The sequence below is a fragment of the Emiliania huxleyi genome (genome assembly GCF_000372725.1).
Source record: "Emiliania huxleyi CCMP1516 unplaced genomic scaffold EMIHUscaffold_408, whole genome shotgun sequence".
Taxonomy (NCBI): Eukaryota; Haptophyta; order Isochrysidales; family Noelaerhabdaceae; genus Emiliania; species Emiliania huxleyi.
The window spans coordinates 27,577-44,128 of NW_005198914.1; the positions used below are offsets into that span (position 1 = coordinate 27,577).

At 64.4% G+C, this 16,552-nt stretch overlaps 3 protein-coding genes across 3 annotated transcripts; all 3 read left to right on the plus strand.

Moving 5' to 3' along the window:
• Nucleotides 1-1,996: 1,996 nt before the first annotated feature.
• EMIHUDRAFT_244062 (hypothetical protein) lies at nucleotides 1,997-4,805 on the plus strand (the record flags this gene model as incomplete). The annotated part of the gene is made up of 7 exons (XM_005769889.1): nucleotides 1,997-2,005; nucleotides 2,742-3,109; nucleotides 3,360-3,406; nucleotides 3,521-3,572; nucleotides 4,227-4,338; nucleotides 4,566-4,634; nucleotides 4,713-4,805. The coding sequence occupies 7 exons, from the start codon at nucleotides 1,997-1,999 to the stop codon at nucleotides 4,803-4,805; spliced, it is 750 nt and encodes a 249-aa protein (XP_005769946.1).
• A 1,527-nt stretch (nucleotides 4,806-6,332) lies between these two features.
• Nucleotides 6,333-6,806, plus strand: EMIHUDRAFT_244064 (hypothetical protein; the record flags this gene model as incomplete). Its single annotated transcript, XM_005769890.1, has 3 exons — nucleotides 6,333-6,369; nucleotides 6,461-6,579; nucleotides 6,651-6,806. The coding sequence occupies 3 exons, from the start codon at nucleotides 6,333-6,335 to the stop codon at nucleotides 6,804-6,806; spliced, it is 312 nt and encodes a 103-aa protein (XP_005769947.1).
• Nucleotides 6,807-7,876: 1,070 nt separating this feature from the next.
• Nucleotides 7,877-11,887, plus strand: EMIHUDRAFT_118559 (hypothetical protein; the record flags this gene model as incomplete). The annotated part of the gene is made up of 15 exons (XM_005769891.1): nucleotides 7,877-8,485; nucleotides 8,525-8,560; nucleotides 8,600-8,630; nucleotides 9,138-9,166; nucleotides 9,205-9,214; nucleotides 9,272-9,300; nucleotides 9,339-9,348; nucleotides 9,406-9,412; nucleotides 9,473-9,482; nucleotides 9,540-9,549; nucleotides 9,607-9,749; nucleotides 9,957-10,054; nucleotides 10,366-10,810; nucleotides 11,486-11,557; nucleotides 11,774-11,887. The coding sequence occupies 15 exons, from the start codon at nucleotides 7,877-7,879 to the stop codon at nucleotides 11,885-11,887; spliced, it is 1,653 nt and encodes a 550-aa protein (XP_005769948.1).
• Between the last annotated feature and the right edge of the window lie 4,665 nt (nucleotides 11,888-16,552).

Here is a 16,552-nt window from a genome sequence, read left to right on the forward strand (position 1 = left end):
CGGCGCGCCGCCCAGCCGCCGGCCCAAAGGCGACCCCTTCGGCTCCGGCGCGCGACGCGACACCGCGGAGCCGCCGCCCAGCAGCCGCCCGCCGCCCAGCCGCCGGGAGGCAGGCCACAGCCGCTGTGGGCGGCGCGACGGCCCCGTCGGCCGCCACGGGGGCAACGCCCCGCCCCGCTCCCCTCCCGGGCAAGCGCCGAAAGCAGCACCGCCCGGGTGCGCCTCGGGCCGGTGGCGTAGCGGACACGCAGAGATCTGCGCCCCCGGCCCCTCCTCCTCCTCCCTAGTGACCTCACCCCCCCGCCCCCCTCTTCCCCTCCCGCAGGCAAGTCTCAGCCGTCGCGCAGCGGCGACGGCGGCAGTGTGTACCGGGTGCTGTAGCCGCGTACAAGGGCTCGCTACAGCACCCGACTCGGTGTGTGTGATTGAGTGTTTCTCTCACGACGGTGATGGAGATAGAGAGGGGCGTGGAGTCTGGCGAGGCGCGGCCTCGGTCGGGTCTGGCGTCCGGGGCGAGAGTGCGGTTTGACGGATCGCGGCGAGCAACGTACAGGTATGTGTGAGCGAAAAGCAAGACGACTGCTGCGCAAACTCGCTCCGAAGACAGGGCCGGGGCTGGGCCGGGGCACACACGTGAGCGACAGCGAGGGGGGAGACACTGCGTGACCCGCATGCAAGCGCCGACGACGCGCACCGTCTCGGCGAGTAAGAGACAGGTTGTGACACTCTTCATGAATGGGTAACTCGCGCACAGCGAGCAGTTTGCGACGGGATTTCGCCAGAGGCGCCGGCGCTGGAGGAGATTTGGAGCATGGCCTGTGAGGGCTGCCGTAGGAAACCCCGCCGACGGCTGACAATGGATAAACGGATAACGAACGCGCTTCTCCGTCGCAAGCGCGGCGGACACGCAGCTGCGGAACATGGAGCTAGCGCCACGCCGAGCTGCGGCCCGAGGAGTCGAATGACTGCTCCCGCAAGCACGCCCGGCGGTCCGGCTTGACGTTTTTCTGCTCGCTCGCCACGAACGATTGCGCGGCGTGGTCCAGCGGCGAGGAGCAAGCGTCGGCGCCTTTTTAAGCCGCGTGTGGCGAGGGCGTGTTCTGCTGCGCTGCTGGGTGAGCTCGCGCGACGCGACACAAGCGAGCCACAAGCGAGCTGGCGAGGTCTCGGACCACACCAAGCGTAACGTCACGGATTCGTCTTTCATACTTACCTGGATGGGTAGTTCCTGCGATCAAGCAGACAGGACTACGTTCCTCGGGTGCACCCTTGCACGATCGGTCGCTGCCAAGGAGCAGGGCCCTTCACAGAGGGGTACCTACATCACAATATATTCGAGCGGTGTTAGCAGCTTGCTGCCTACACCTTTGTAAATTTGGGCCTGGCTTATATATTAATCTATTTTTACATTATTTATGTTATATTTATTTATTATTTTATTATTTATGCTTGGCTTGGCTTTGCTTGGGGCTTGACCTGGGGCTTGACCTGGGGCTTGAAGGAGTGTGTGTGTAACCCCTAAATGGCTAGCTAAAAACGGGGTCCAAGGGGATAGGGTCGACTTTGGTGAGGCCTGAGTGGTTGAGCCTTGGGCTTCTGGCGCGCGTCTATCCAGAATTCACCCGCCCAGCGCCCAAGCACCTCTCAGCATGCGTAAAGAGGGTGTTGCACATTACTTGCTGAGACTTGGAGGCGAGGGACGGCAAAGACGTCACCTCGAAAATTCCCTTAAACACGTCCGTCGCCGCCACAGGACGCACGCCAGACGGGGGCAGCGATCGCCGATTCACTTTCTCTCCACAGGTGTCTCTCTCTCTCCACAGGTTGCTACTAGACAGGTACACACGTACACACGTACCGCAGCGTCGCAGAGTGCAGCAACGCCGGTTCCGAACCCCCGGCGGGAATCCCCTAACAAGTTTGGCTATTGCAACTGAAGCCGAAAGCCACACCCCGACTAGTCTTTAATAAGAGTCTTTTTGATGAGCCGTATATCATGGCGCAAGTGCGCGGCGGGTTACGCCTCGTGGCTCACATTGGGCTCTCCCCCACTTCTCGCCAACCCACTAAATTGCAGCAGAGTTCTCTGCGCCTCGAAGTACTCGAGTGCGGAAAACGGTGGACCAGCTGCTTCCCCCATATGGCGCTTGCGCCGCGCAGCGTGGGCGCGGCATCCGGGACGGATGCGGGCCGCTGTCTCGCGGGATCGCTGGGCGCCGCTCGGCTCCCCACGCGCCGCCGAGCTGCGATGGCGCAACCGCAACGGGCTGCCCCTCCTCGGCTCCCGCCCCGGGGCTGCCGAAATAGGTGCCCCGAGCCACCGTTAGCTGCTGTTGCGGCGCGGCGCGGAGATCAACAAGCAGAGCAGCAGAGGCGGCACCGCGCTGATGCACGCCGCCTCCAACAACCACCCCGCCGTCGTGCTCCGCCTGCTGCGGGCGGGCGCAGACGCGGCGGCGCGCACCAATAAGACGGCGCTGCAGTGGGCAAAGGAGAATGGCCACGCCGAGTGCGTGCGCGCCTTCGAGGAGCATGCGGCGGCGGCGAGGGCGGCGGAGGCGGCGGCGAGGGAGGCGGAGAGAGCGGCGGCAGAGGCGGAGGCGACGCGGCATGCCGAGGCGCTGCTGGCGGGGGAGGAGGCGGAGAAGGAGGCGGGGGAGCGCGCCAGGGAGAGCAAGAAGGGGAAGAAGAAGAAGAAGAAGAGGGGGAAGGGCGGCGGGGGCGGCGCTGGGCCGTCGCAGGAAACCGAGGATGAGGCAGCGCTGGCGACGGGAGAGGAGGCGGAGTTGGCGGCGGCGCTAGAGGAGAGCGCGAGGCTGGAGGTCGGGGCGACGCGTGCGGCGGGGGATCAGGCGCGAGTCGCCGAGGGCGTTTCGTCACCGGCGGCGGAGGCGCCGCCTGAGGGAGAGGAGGAGCCGCCGGACGACTTCATCTGCCCGATCACGACCGAGGTCATGAGCGACCCGGTGATGGCGGCCGACGGGCATGCCTACGAGCGGTCGGCGATCGAGCGCTGGCTCGCGACCAAGTCGACGAGCCCGATGACGGGCGAGGAGCTCCAGCACACTTGCCTCGCCAATCATCACATGCTCCGCCGAATGATTCGAGAGTGGGGAGAGACGCACTCGGCACGATAGTAGGGAAGAAAGACTGGTTGGGTAGTAGTCTACTGGGCTGGGTTTTTAGGCATTGTGGGGTTGGCTCTCCCATCGACCCTCATGACCTCCTGCGGTCTCTGAGATGGACACCAGTGGGTGTGGGACCACAGCCAGGATACACTCGAAGGCTGGGTAAGCAGTAGAGGTCGATACTCGGCGCGTCCCACATGGTCTGTGTCGCTGTCGGCACGCTGTCGACAGGACGTCGAGCGACACCGGTGGCAGTGCCACCCAGGAGTGGTCGGGCGGTCTCCTGTCATGAGAGAGCCACCATGTGATCCGTATGATGATTCCTGACAACCGCCTCAGTCAACTTTCGTCACAGTTCCCGCTCTGAGAGGAGCTGCGGGTCAGTTCGACAGCTGGAGCTGTGTCGCCGGCGTGCGGCGGCCTGCCTCCGGAGGTGCCTCTGAGGTGGACATTTTTTGGTCACCGTGAGAGAACGCGTTTGAATTTTCACTCCGGAACTTCAACTCCGCACGCGCACCGGCCAGGGCTACAATAGTGCCAGTGAGGCGAAGGCGCGAGTCGGAAGGCCGCGACCGTCATTTGGTCCCGCGTCCACACACGCCGCGGCACCGAGGGGGCGCATCCAGTAGGAATGCGGGGCATGCGGAAAGGTACCCCCCCCCCCCCCCCCCCGTCTTCCTCCCGATTACCTGGCTACACGCTTCACTCCGGTTACTCGTGTCACTCCGCCACACGTACAGCCCGCCCGCCCGCGCGCCCGCCGCCTCGACCCTCATCCTCCGCGCTCGCGCAGGTCTGTGTCGCTTCTGACCTCTCTCGCGTCCCTCGGCTTCTGGCGCCCCTCCGACGCCACCTCGGAGCTTCACCGCTGTGACTCAGAGACGTGGAGCTCCCTCCCGAGCTACCTCCCGCCGCCGCCTTCGGCGAGCACATCCAAGCCTCGTCCGTGTCGGCTCCTTCTCCAGTGAAGGTGCTCGCCCGCGCCGGCGCTCGCCCGCGCTGGCGGCGCTCGCCCGCCACCGCGCTGTCGCGGCAATCGCGGTGCTCACCGCGCCAGCGATGTGGTCGTTCAAGCACTGCCCTGCCCGGCACAACCAGGATAGTGGCACGGCACCCGCGGCGCTCCTGTGCTCGCGACGGCCCGCGCTGCGCGTCGGTCGCGACCTACGCGCCGGCGCTCAGCGCACCCAAGTCCAATCTGGAGTTGATCGTTGCGTCCCTTTCGCGAGGCGGTGCTATGATGTAACATACTTCCGGGCCGGTGTGCGGGGAGCGAACCTTAACGACCGCCCAGAAGCTTTCTGAGCGAACCAATCGGGCCAGGATCATCAGCATATGTCCCCTGCACAACATCGTGGGCGTTTGAGCGGTATTTGAGGAGCACCGCGACTCTGAAGTTCGGCCGGGTGGTCTGCAGACCCCCCCCCCCCGGAGCAGCAGAGGCTCCGTGGGGTCGAAAAGTCGACGCTGGGAGTCGCACTCGTCAAACCGTCGCAACACCACGCGGTACGCACATACCGCCCACATCCCCTCCACCGCTGAGAAGGCGCAGATCGACCGCCGGGCCGCGTAGCCGTCGTTAAGGAGCGGTTTTTGGAGCCGTACGAAGAGGTCCCAGACGGGCGAACATGCGGTTTTTCGACGACCACACGCGATGTGGTATCTGGTTTTTGCTAAAAACGGGCCGCCTAGTGCAGCATCACTAGTACAACACGCAACCACACTGAAAGCTCCACACTAGCCGGTATAGGCGAGCGCCGACGGCGTCACGGTCGCCGGAGTGGACGCACTGCACACACTGTGACCGTGTCGTGGGTGTGACAGTGCGCGACACAACCGTCGGCGCCGCGCTATCGCGGCGCCCCGCAGTCTACACGCCTCAGGCACACCCCTGAACGCGCCATGGGCGCGCAGATACACCGCAGCGCCGTGGAGAATCCACACCTGGCAGGTCCCGAGCCCCGTCCTGGGCCTCCAGGCGGCCGAAGATCGGCGTTCGGGCAGGATGAACTTGTCGGAAATGGAGCAAACTTGGCGCGGCTCGTCGCTCGCGGTACCGGGTGAGCCTGGATAGGGCAAAATCTGGGGTGAATACGAGGGACAGAGGTCGCAAGTTTGTCGCGCAAGTTTGCGCGGCGTGGCGCTGCCCCGCTGCCGAGGGCACCACCAACCCGTGGCGGCGGCATTTCCAGCCCAAATTGGGCGTTCCGTGCGCCTTGCCGGCGAGAGTGGACGGGCTGTGCATCGTGGGGGGGGGTGAGTGGGAGGGAGGTGGTCGTGTGCCTACTTTGTCGGCCGCGCGCGAGGAAAATACTGGGTGTGAGGCGCGCAGGAGGCGAGGATGGGCGCGCCGGCGGTCGAGCCGCCGAACAATTCGACGTGGCGCAGCTCCGCGCCGGCGGGGACGACCGAGCACATGATGTCGGCGGCGGTCACGCGACGAGGGAGAGCCGCAGGAGCCCTCTGTGGAGCAGGCGCGCGAAAGCAGCGATGAGTGGCGCTTCGTCAGCCACCTGTGGGCGGTCAGCGGGGTGACGCCACGCCTCAGCGAGCTGGATCCGGGAAGGGCAAGGGGTCACGCGGGCCCTGTCTGCAGCAGCAGTGCTAACTAAAACGACAAAATTCCGGATGGACCGGAGAGTGTCAGCTTTCTCGACGCACCGTGCTCGGCCTCGCTGAAAAGCTGGCTGGTGGTCGCCGCAGCGCGCCGGCGCGACTCCAACTGGTTGGGCACCTCGGCTGGGTCCATCAGCACGAGGCCCGCGCCGTCGGGCGGCCCCGGGAGCGCATGATGCCCCTCCGAGAGGCGCTGACGCCCCGCCGAGATCGCGCTGGTTTGGCACGAAAAACACGAGGCGCCAGGGGGGGGGGTCAAGTATGTTACATCATAGTGCGGACTGCCAGAGGCCTCGGTCTCCCCTCTGCCCGTGCGACTTTCGCTAACTCCCTCGAGCGTAGATCGTCTCTCTTCGGCGCGCTCGAGCACGTTTGGCACCAAGAGGCTTTGATTCTTACGACCCTCACCCGCCAAGGCAGGTGTGCACTCTGCTAGTACTTGTGTACTCACACCACAACACTGTGGGGTGTGCCCGAGCATGATGTATGTGCGCGTCTGTGTGTGTGTGGGACAGACGTTGTTGTCCTATGCGCGGGGCTTCCCGCGGGGACCGAAGACGTAACAGCAGCAGCAGCAGCAGCAGCAAAATGCCTGCGGCGAGGGCGGTCGAGTGCACGGAGCTAAGTGCCCCGCCGTCCTCGCAGGAGTCGCTTAGGCGGCTCCCGTGGTGTACCTGTGTTAGTGCCACGCAAAGGTCGACAGCCTGGACCCGAAGCCGAGCTGTACGACAATTTCGTCTACTCGGTGGAGGCCGATACCATGGGCTTCTACACCTCAAGCATCAGCAGTGTGGAAGCGTCACTCGGACCGCCGACCGATGACTGCAAGCCCAATGTCGATGCCCTCGCCGCACATATGCAACGTTATCTAACACGACAGTCGGCGCTCCACGCCCCGAGCACGAGGGTGCTATTCAGCGCGCCGGAGAGGAGGGGAGACAAGCCACGCCGCCACGCGATCGGCCTGGAAAGGCCCGCGACCCCCCCTTCCCCAAAAACCGCGGCGCGCCTCCCAACCGTGAGAACCGCCCGAAACCAAGTGCCGGGGGCGCCAAGGTATGACGGCAAAGGCGGGCGTAAGCCTGGCGGGAAGGAGCCCGCTGATAAGGCAGCGCTCCGCTGCCACCGGTGTGGCGCTTCAGGGCACACCCGCAGTGAGTGCCCCAACGGAAGCCGAAGCAAAGCTGCCCCTTCATCATGCCTAACGGGCGCAAGTGCGGCCAAGACCACCACATTAGCACGTGCTGGTACAAGGACCCAAGCAAGTGCCCCAACCCGCGTATTCGCGAGAGAATCCAAGAGAAGCTCAAACGGGCGAGCACCTCGTCGTCGCAGATGCTCACAGTGGTGAACGACGACGACTGGAACGGAGGCACCGTTGAATGCCTCGTCACACAGCCCCTCCGGGAGCCGGAGGAATCGGCCCCACGACAGCCGACTGGCACGGAAGGAACGGCGCCCACAGCAAATACTAGCGGCCTCCTCGAAAAGACGCGCGCGAAGGTCTAGTCGGATGCTGGCGTCGCCGCTGGCTCTGCTGATATATAAAATGAACTCGGGGGCACGGGACGCGGCACAAACGGGGCACAAACGCTCTGCTGAGTGAGTGAGTGAGTATTCTTGATACGAAACCACGACGATACACGAGAGAGAGAGAGAGAACCTGCTTCTCCACGAGACATTCGGCGGCGGCTTCTCGCCGCCAGCAGTTGCAAAGATCAACCGCCTTGCGCGCAAGGCTCAACGCTCGGGCGTTGACCGCACCGCGTACCCTCCCCACTCCCGCCTCTCTTTTGTGTCACACCACGCGGAACGCATCTCCATCGCTTCGGTGAAGGGGGTGAACCGTGCCATCCTCGATCGCCGTGCAAAGCTCGCTTCCGAGCTCTCACGCCGCGCGTAGGGCCCTTAGGGGCCTAGAGAACACAACCCCCTCTCTCTTTTCTCCCAGTAAGCTAAAAGTACAGTACACGAGGACACGGACTAGGTAGGTAGGTAGACTAACGAACCGGTCTCGAGGTTTCGCGCTAAATCACGGGGTGGGGGCCTGTTGTGCATCGTCGCTGTGGCTCCTGTTGCCACCGTGCGCGGGTTCTTCTCACGGCTCGTGCTCCTCAAAATTGTGCCGCGCCATGCCCCGCGGCGCGAAGCCCAAGCTCTACTACAACCCCGAGATGTCGACCCACACGCACCCGTGGGCTCATGTCGAAAAGCGAACCCGCGCCAGCGACGTCTACGAGCACTTGGACCGCGCCGGGCTGCTCGGCTCGGTGCAAGTACTCCCGGGCCACAGCGCGTCGGACGAGGAGCTGCGCACCGTCCACACGCAGCGCCACATCGACGAGGTCGGTCGCATGACAGCCGCCGCCCGCGCCGACCCGACGAACCGTGAGCTGTGCGAGCCTGACGGGCCGGGAGGCGTCTACTACTCGGGGCACGCCGACGCGGCCGCGCGGCTGGCCTGCGGCTGCGTGATCGACGCGGCGGTGGGCGTGCTGCAGGACTCGAAGAATGCCACCGCCACCCGCGCATCGCCCGGCGACAAGGCTCGCCGTCGCGCGCCGCCCGCCTTTGCCATTGTGCGGCCTCCAGGGCACCACGCGGGCGCTGACCCGACCGACGGCCACCACGCCGAGGGCTTCTGCTTCTACAACTCGGTGGCGGTGGCGGCAGGGGTCGTGCTCGCCTCCGGCGACGCGAAGAAGGTTGCCATCCTCGATTGGGATGTCCGCCACGGTAAGGTGTGAACAGCGTCTCTTCACACCCACGGCTGTGAATAGGTTGCCATCCTCGATTGGGATGTCCACCACGGTAAGGTGTGAACAGCGTCTCTTCACACCCACTGCTGTGAATAGGTTGCCATCCTCGATTGGGATGTCCACCACGGTAACCTATCGGGGAAAACGGGGAGATATGGGGAGATATGGGGAGATAGCTGCCGTCGGTGCCTCGCAAGCAGCAGCACGCTCTTGTCTTCTCTTCTCTTCTCTTCTATTCTCTTCTGGGGCGCAGAGCCCCGCCCGGAGGGGTGTGAACAGCGTCTCTTCACACCCGCTGCTGTGAATAGGTAACGGCACGCAGAGCCTCTTCTACGAGGAGGGCCGCTGCCTCTAGAAGCCCACTACGTATTCTTGTGCCCCAGCCAGCACTCGGTAGGACACGTCCTCCGCCGTCTTCCGCTGTGTTCCGCTGTATTCTCACTGTACTCCGATCCGTTGTCTTCACGCGGTGCTCTGAACACACTGCACAAGTACCGTCTCCCCGCCCTCATGTCGGCGTCTCCAGCACGCAGGTCGCTGCCTCTACATCTCCCTGCACCGCTTCGGTCGAGCGGTGGTCCCCCGAGACCGGCGCTGTGAACAGCGTCTCTTCACACCTGCAGGCTGTGAACAGGCGAGCGGTGGTACCCCGAGACCGGCGCTGTGAACAGCGTCTCTTCACACCTGCAGGCTGTGAACAGGCGAGCGGTGGTACCCCGAGACCGGCGCTGTGAACAGCGTCTCTTCACACCTGCAGGCTGTGAACAGGCGAGCGGTGGTACCCCGAGACCGGCGCTGTGAACAGCGTCTCTTCACACCTACAGGCTGTGAACAGGCGAGCGGTGGTACCCCGAGACCGGCGCTGTGAACAGCGTCTCTTCACACCTGCAGGCTGTGAACAGGCGAGCGGTGGTCCCCCGAGACCGGCGCTGTGAACAGCGTCTCTTCACACCTGCAGGCTGTGAACAGGCGAGCGGTGGTACCCCGAGACCGGCGCTGTGAACAGCGTCTCTTCACACCTGCAGGCTGTGAACAGGCGAGCGGTGGTACCCCGAGACCGGCGCTGTGAACAGCGTCTCTTCACACCTGCAGGCTGTGAACAGGCGAGCGGTGGTACCCCGAGACCGGTGCTGCGTGCGAGACCGGCGGCGGCGGCGGGCAGGGACGGAACCTTAACGTGCCGTGGACGAGCGACGGACTGGCAGACTCCGACTACCTCGCCGCGTTTCGCCTCGTGCTGTGCCCGGTAATAATAAGAATAATAACAATAATAGAAGCGTGGGGGAAATAAATAAGAATAGTCATGATGATAATAATAATAGTAATAATACTAACAATAATAATAGCAGCCTCGTGCTTTGAAAAGTGGCTTGCGTCCCCCCCCCCCCCCTCCCAAAGCAATGGGTGAGCGTGCCTGAAGAGATCGCCTCACTCTTAGAGCATGGGCCACAAGGTGCTGGCGCAATTCTCGCCCGACTTGCTGCTCCTGTCTGCCGGCTTCGACGCCGCCGACGGGGACGCGCAAGGCAAGATGAAGGTGACGGCCGCGGGGTTCGCCCAGATGACGCAGCTGCTGCTCAGTGCCGTCGACTGCCCCGTCGCCGCCGCCCTCGAGGGCGGGTGAGACTCGCGGAGATTCGCCGAGATTTGCCGAGATTCGCCGAGATTCGCCGAGATTCGCCTGGATGACGTCGAGGGTGGGCGAGAGCCGCGTGTGAGGAACCACTTCTCGCTGACTCGGTATTCCGCCACTGGCCCAGCCACCTGGCTGATGCGCGCTTCTGCAGGGACAACTCGCGCGTGTGGCGTGCGAGTGCGAAGGAGCGCCTCCCTGAGTCAACGACTGGCTACTCGCTCTGCAGGTATAACTCGCGTGTGACGTGCGAGTGCTGCGAGGCCGTACTGCGAGTGCTGCTCGGCTCTTCGCCGCCGGCGACCTCCCCCACGCTACTCGCCCCGAGCGTTGAGCCGACGCTGCGTAGCGTGCTCGCACACAACGCGCCGCACTGGAGCGGGCTGCGCTACAGCGAGAAGGCGGTGCAGGACTTCTTCGCCGAGGCGGCGCGGGTGGGGAGCGCGCCTCGCGTCTCAAAGCGGCAGCGGACGGCGCCCGCTTTCGCCGACGAGGAGAGAGCGAACCCGCGCGCGGCGGAGCAGCAGAAGCTGGCGGAGAAGCGGGCGGCGAGGGAGGCGGCGAGGGGCGCGGCGGAGGAGGAGCGGGCGGAGAGCGCGGCGGCGCTCGCGCGCGCAGAGAGGGAGGTCAAGGCGGCGAGGCGGCGCTGTCGGGAGGCAGAGGAGGGGCTGCAGGTGCGGCGGAGGGGAGGGCGCCACGACACGTCCGCGACACGTCCACAACACGTCCACGACACGTCCACGACACGCCCACGACACGTCCACGACACACCCACGACACGCCCACAACACGCCCACGACACGCCCACGACACGCCCACGACACGCCCACGACACGCCCACGACACGTCCACGACACGTCCACGACACGTCCACGACACGCCCACGACACGTCCACGACACGCCCATGCAGGCGGCGGAGGGGAGGCTGGCGGCGGCGCGGGAGGCGCACGCGTTGCTCGAGCGAGGAGCGGGCGGCGAGGAGGAGGAGGAGGAGGACGATGCAAACGGGACGACGAACCCGCGCGGCACCGTGTCCTCTCGTCCTCACCGGCCCTAATGAGTCTTTGGCGACTGACACTTCATCTGTCGTGATCAAGGCACGGTCCTCTGGTCGTCTTCAGTGCGTTGCGTGCCGGGCCGCCGCTGCTTCGCGCAGTACGGCGATCTTGACGGCCGGCGCTGCATCGCTCGCGACAGCATCAGTCAGCTGATCCATCAGTGGTGAGTTCACCAGGCGTCGACGACGACGAGCTTTGGTTTCGTGCGACAGTGCTGCAGGCGACGCCGTGACGGCAAAGTGGTCTCCCGGCTGCGTTTCGGCCACACGCCTCCGCGCGTCTCGCGGCAGGTGTATCGCGACGACGTGGGTCAGTGGGCAGACGTCAAGTACGACGACGGCGACGAGGAGCGGAGGAGGCCGGTCGAGCGCAATCCCTCGAGATCACTCGAGATTTGGCGAGATAGGCGACGAGGAGCGGATGAAGCCGATCAAGCGCATCAAGGCGCGAGATATGGGGAGATATGGGGAGATAGGGGGAGATACACGATCAGGCCCATCAAGGCGCTGTGGCGGGGGCGTTTGGAGGAGGAGCGAGCGAGCTGCGGCCCGTGATCACCCGAGATTGCTCGAGGTTAGGCGCTCGAAGACTCGTCGTCGGACGAAGAGGAGGAGGAGGAGGAGGAAGAAGGGGGGCAGGAGGAGGAGGAGGAGGGCGAGGAGCCAATGCAGGAGTCTTCAGCCGAAATGTAGTAGCGCGGATCCTGGGATGTAAGCCAAGGGGTCGGCCTTGCACGTTCGGTCCGGCAGAGTCTCAGAGCTAACGTAGAACACGCGTGCGTGACGGTCGACTACGGGTTGTTTCAAAAATGCAACACCTGTGTGTATGGCCACCTCAGATCTCACCTCGGCACACGGCGCCACCTCGGCTTACACGTCTCACAGTTTACGGCTTTATTAACCACGTCAGTATACTAAGGTCTAAGGCACCCGCGTCAGTACGGTACTACCCGCGTGGCGCGTGCGTGCGCGAACGCGAGCATCCGCAGCGTGGCCGAGAGTCCTGCAGCACCGGCGAAGTCATCGCCTGCGCTGCCACTCCAGTTGACCGCTTTCGTCTCGGCCGGCGGCCTAAAGAAAAGAAAGAAGACGGACAACCCAAGGTAGGGTGCCCACAGGACCCAAAAAAAGAAAAGAAAAAAGAAATGGGCCATCCGCGATCGCAGCACTTCGTGTTGGCTAGTCGAGATATTGAGAGTGTGACTAGGAGGGTGGGACGCTGGGGATTCTCAAAGGTATACCCTTGGAATGGCCGGATCCAGCCTTAAAAGGACGAGATCGCGCGCGCTTCGCGCACAGCACCGCCTGTTCTCCGCGGCTGTGTGACGACGCGTGCCGTGTACCAACAGAATTGGGCGCGCGCGGCGCGACGGCGCCCGCGAGGGAAGGCGCGGGCGCAGCGGCCGCCGGCGGCTGTGTCGCCCGCCAGCCGGCGCAGCAGCGGCCAGCGCAGCGGCCGCCGGCGCAGCAGCCAGAGCAGCCGGTGCGCGCCTTGCGAGGCGAGTACTGCCGCCCGGCAGCCTTGAGGCGGCCGGGCGGCAGTACTCGTTCGAACTTTGCGAGCCGTGCGCGCGCCGAGGCGCCCGCGGCGCGCGCCCGCCCGGCTGCCAGTAGGAGGCGGCGCAATATGGCCTATAGTACAGCCCTTGAGGAGGAGGAAGAGGCTGGCTGGCAGTGCTGTATGCCGCCGAGGGGCAGTTTTGGGGTGCTGAGTCACGCCCAGGGGGCTGCAGAACGCGTCCGCAACCGGGACAACCCGCCCCCCCAGCCGAGGCCGGTCGAAGCCCACTTGGGAGCAGCCATGAGGAGTCCTCTTGGTGCTCCTCGCGGCCGTTTGAACCTCGGGCGCGCGCCGATGGGGGGGGGGGGGGTCTTGCTTGCTCCACACCGAGCGCCATCGGTCCGGACCGGTGCTCCCACCGAGGGTCGGCTTGCACAAGGTCTGAGCCGCGGGCGCTCGGCGCCAAGTGCAGTGTCACGCTTGCGCTGGAGCGGCTCACAATGGGGAACCCTCGTTTCCTAGTCACTCGGTCCCCCAACGGAAGAGGCCTCTCTCCTATTGGAACTGGCCAACATCAGATTTGCCGCGTGCGTCCCTTTTTGAGATGGAAAGCTATTTTCTTTTGGGTCCTGTGGGCACCCTACCCAAGGGAGGGATGGGAGAACGGCACGCCGCCACCACACAGGGATTTTAAGAGCGTCCAGACAGCGTGAAAAACAAAAGAAAGAAAACAGACAACCCAAGGGAGGGATGGGAGAACGGCACGCCGCCACCACACAGGGATTTTAAGAGCGTCGAGCCTTTTCTTTTGGAAAGGAGGTTCGCAGCACCCTGAGGGAGGCGGCGAACCAGCTGAGCAACAAACTTTCGCACGCTCAGCACCTGGACGAGGTCACATGGACCACCAAGAACTGGCACGGGCTGCAGATGCAGCGCTTGTCTGTCGTCCTCCACACCGCCGTGGCGTGGCAGACGGTGAACGAGCTAGCGTGCGGGGAGAGCGGCATTGTGCATGGTGCGGAGTGCATTGCCGTTCTTAACGGAGTCGCTTAGGCGGCTCCGGTGGTGAGCCGGTGTGTGTGCCAGTCCGCGCCAGTCCGCGCCCTTGTCGTGCCAGTGTGCTGTGAGAGAGGCTTGTATTTTAAGAATTCTTTTTTATTGACCAGTGCCATGGACATCCGTGAGGCGGCGTGGGTCGGCACGTGGGCCCTCGTCACGCGGCCGATACGTGAGCTGCACGAGCCATTCCGCGACCTCGACGTGGCCCTCGCGCCGGGAGAGCGCTTCGACGAGCTTCGGGAGGCTCACAAACGCCTCCGCGCCCTTCGCGACGAGGTCGGCAAGACGTGGCGCGAGTGGGACGGGCGCACGCTATACCAAGACGTCGTCGGGCCCTTCAAGGAGACCAAGGCGGTGGGACGGCGCCGCTACCACCCGCCCAAGCTTACGCCGGCGGCGGAGCTGCTGCCTCTTCCGGAGTTCTCGTCTACCAGCGAGTTCTTACAGCAGGCGCAGCGGCGGTACACCGTCGGCGTACACCATCGCAACTGGCTCGCCCTCGCCGACGCCTTCGTCAGCGAGGCATCCCGGCGGGGCGGCCGCTACAAGACTGGCAGGTGCAAGAACCACAAGTGCTGGCGCGAGGCGATTCGGTTCGTCGCAGTCAGCCAGGAGGGGGCTGGCGCCTTCCTGAATGCGATCCCCATGCGGGATGATATGAAGATGGAGACGTGGGCGATGCGCATTACAGTTCAGCGCCGCCTCGGCCTCCCGCTCGATGTTGCCTGCCAGGCGGTGGAGGCGGGCAAGAAGGCGCCAAACGGCAAGCCGCACGAAGAACTCGGCGATGCCGCAATGGTCAACCCGCGTGCGAAGCACGCGACACGACACAAATACCTGCTCAAACGACTCGTCAAGACCCTTCGCTCGGCGTGGGGCATGCTCATCGAGATGGAGCCGACTGCACACCTCAGTTACAGTAACCCAAAACAACCTGACGTGGCGGCGGCGAACATCGGCAAAGGGCATGTGCGCCTCGTTGGCGACTTGAAACTGACGTATGATGTAACTTATTCGGACCCCCCCCTGGGCGCCTCGTGTTTTTCGTGCCAAACCAGCGCGATCTCGGCGGGGCGTCAGCGCCTCTCGGAGGGGCATCATGCGCTCCCGGGGCCGCCCGACGGCGCGGGCCTCTTGCTGATGGACCCAGCCGAGGTGCCCAACCAGTCGGAGTGGCGCTGACGCGCTGCGCGCGACCACCAGCCAGCTTTTCAGCGAGGCCGAGCACGGTGCGCCGAAAGAGTAGACACTCAAAGTAGCAGCCGCTTTTTTTGCCTCTTTTTGAGCGCGGCTGCTGCACACCCAGTCCACCAGTGATACTAGACGCACCAGATTTACCCCGTCGCGAGCTTGACCGCGACCCCTGTGACCGCCCACAGGTGGCTGATCGAAGCGCCACCACGGCTCGCCAAGCCTCCAGATTCCAGGCCACGGCCGGAAAAACGGATAGATACTACGGTCGGAAAGGATTACAACCCTGAAAAGGAATTTAACACGCCCAACCCCGAAGATACACACCGAAGATACACACCGAAGATACACGACACAGCTTCGAAGATACACAGACCCCGTAACGAACGACGCCCCGCGACTCGACTCGGTGTGCATTGAGCTGCCCTGCCGTTGCACCTCTCCGCTCGCGTCTCGGAGCCGGCGGGCGTGTTCGTCCTCTGAGCCTTAGCCGCCCAGAGCACACGCCTCGAGCCTAAGCACTTCGCCCATACCTCTCTCGCGCGGCCTTTGCGCGTGCCTGCGCTGCCACTCTGCGCATGCCCGACCCCCGGCTCAATCGAGACGTTCGGCGGCTTCGGGGACGGCGTCCGCAGAATTCTTCGGCAGGCGGCGGACCAGCTGAGTAACAAACTTTCGCACGCTCAGCACCTCGATGAGGTCACATGGACCACCAAGAACTGGCACGGGCTGCAGATGCAGCGCTTGTCTGTCGTTCTCCACACCGCTGTGGCGTGGCAGACGGTGAATGAACGAGCTAGCGTGCGGGGACAGCGGCATTGTGCACGGAGCTAAGTGCATTGCCGTTCTTAACGGAGTCGCTTAGGCGGCTCCGGTGGTGTGCCGGTGATAGTACTAGCACGCGCCAGTTCGCACCTGTGTCGAGCCTGTGTGCTGTGAGAGAGAGTTGTTTTAACTATCGTTTTTATTTTTTGTGAGGAGCTTGATGGCTCGATGGCTCGCGCGAACTCGTCGCGGGCCACAGCGACTGAGCGCCTCGTGCTGATCCCAGCCATAGACAAGAGGAACACGACTGGTTACAAGAGCGTGACCTACAACTGCAGCAAAAAGAAGTTCCAGTCCCGAGTGCAGGATGGCGGCAAGGGTGTCTCTCCCTCGGCTTCGACACTGCTGAAGAGGCGGCTGTCGCCTACGCTCGCTCAGAGTACGGCCGCGCCGACGCCGCCAAGCTGCTGCAGCCTCGCGCTGCTCCCACTGCCGCTGGCGCCGAGGCGATACGGCAGGCGGAGAGGGAGGGCCTGACTCTGGCCACCAGCAGCAACAGCAGCAGATACAAAGGCGTGACCTTCAAGCCGAAGGAGCGAGGCAGCAAGAAGTACGAGCTGCGGGTGTGGGTCGGCGGCAAGAAGGTTTTCCTCGGCATGTTCGCCACTGCCGAGCAGGCGGCGCTCTTCTACGCCCGCAGGGAGGCGGGCAGGGACACCAGCGATCTCACTGCGCCGCCGCCGCCGCCGCCGCCGCCCGCGCCTTCCTCTGACGCTGGCGCCGAGGCAGTCCGGCAGGCGGAGAGGGAGGGCCTTACGCTGGCACCAGCAGCAGCAGCAACA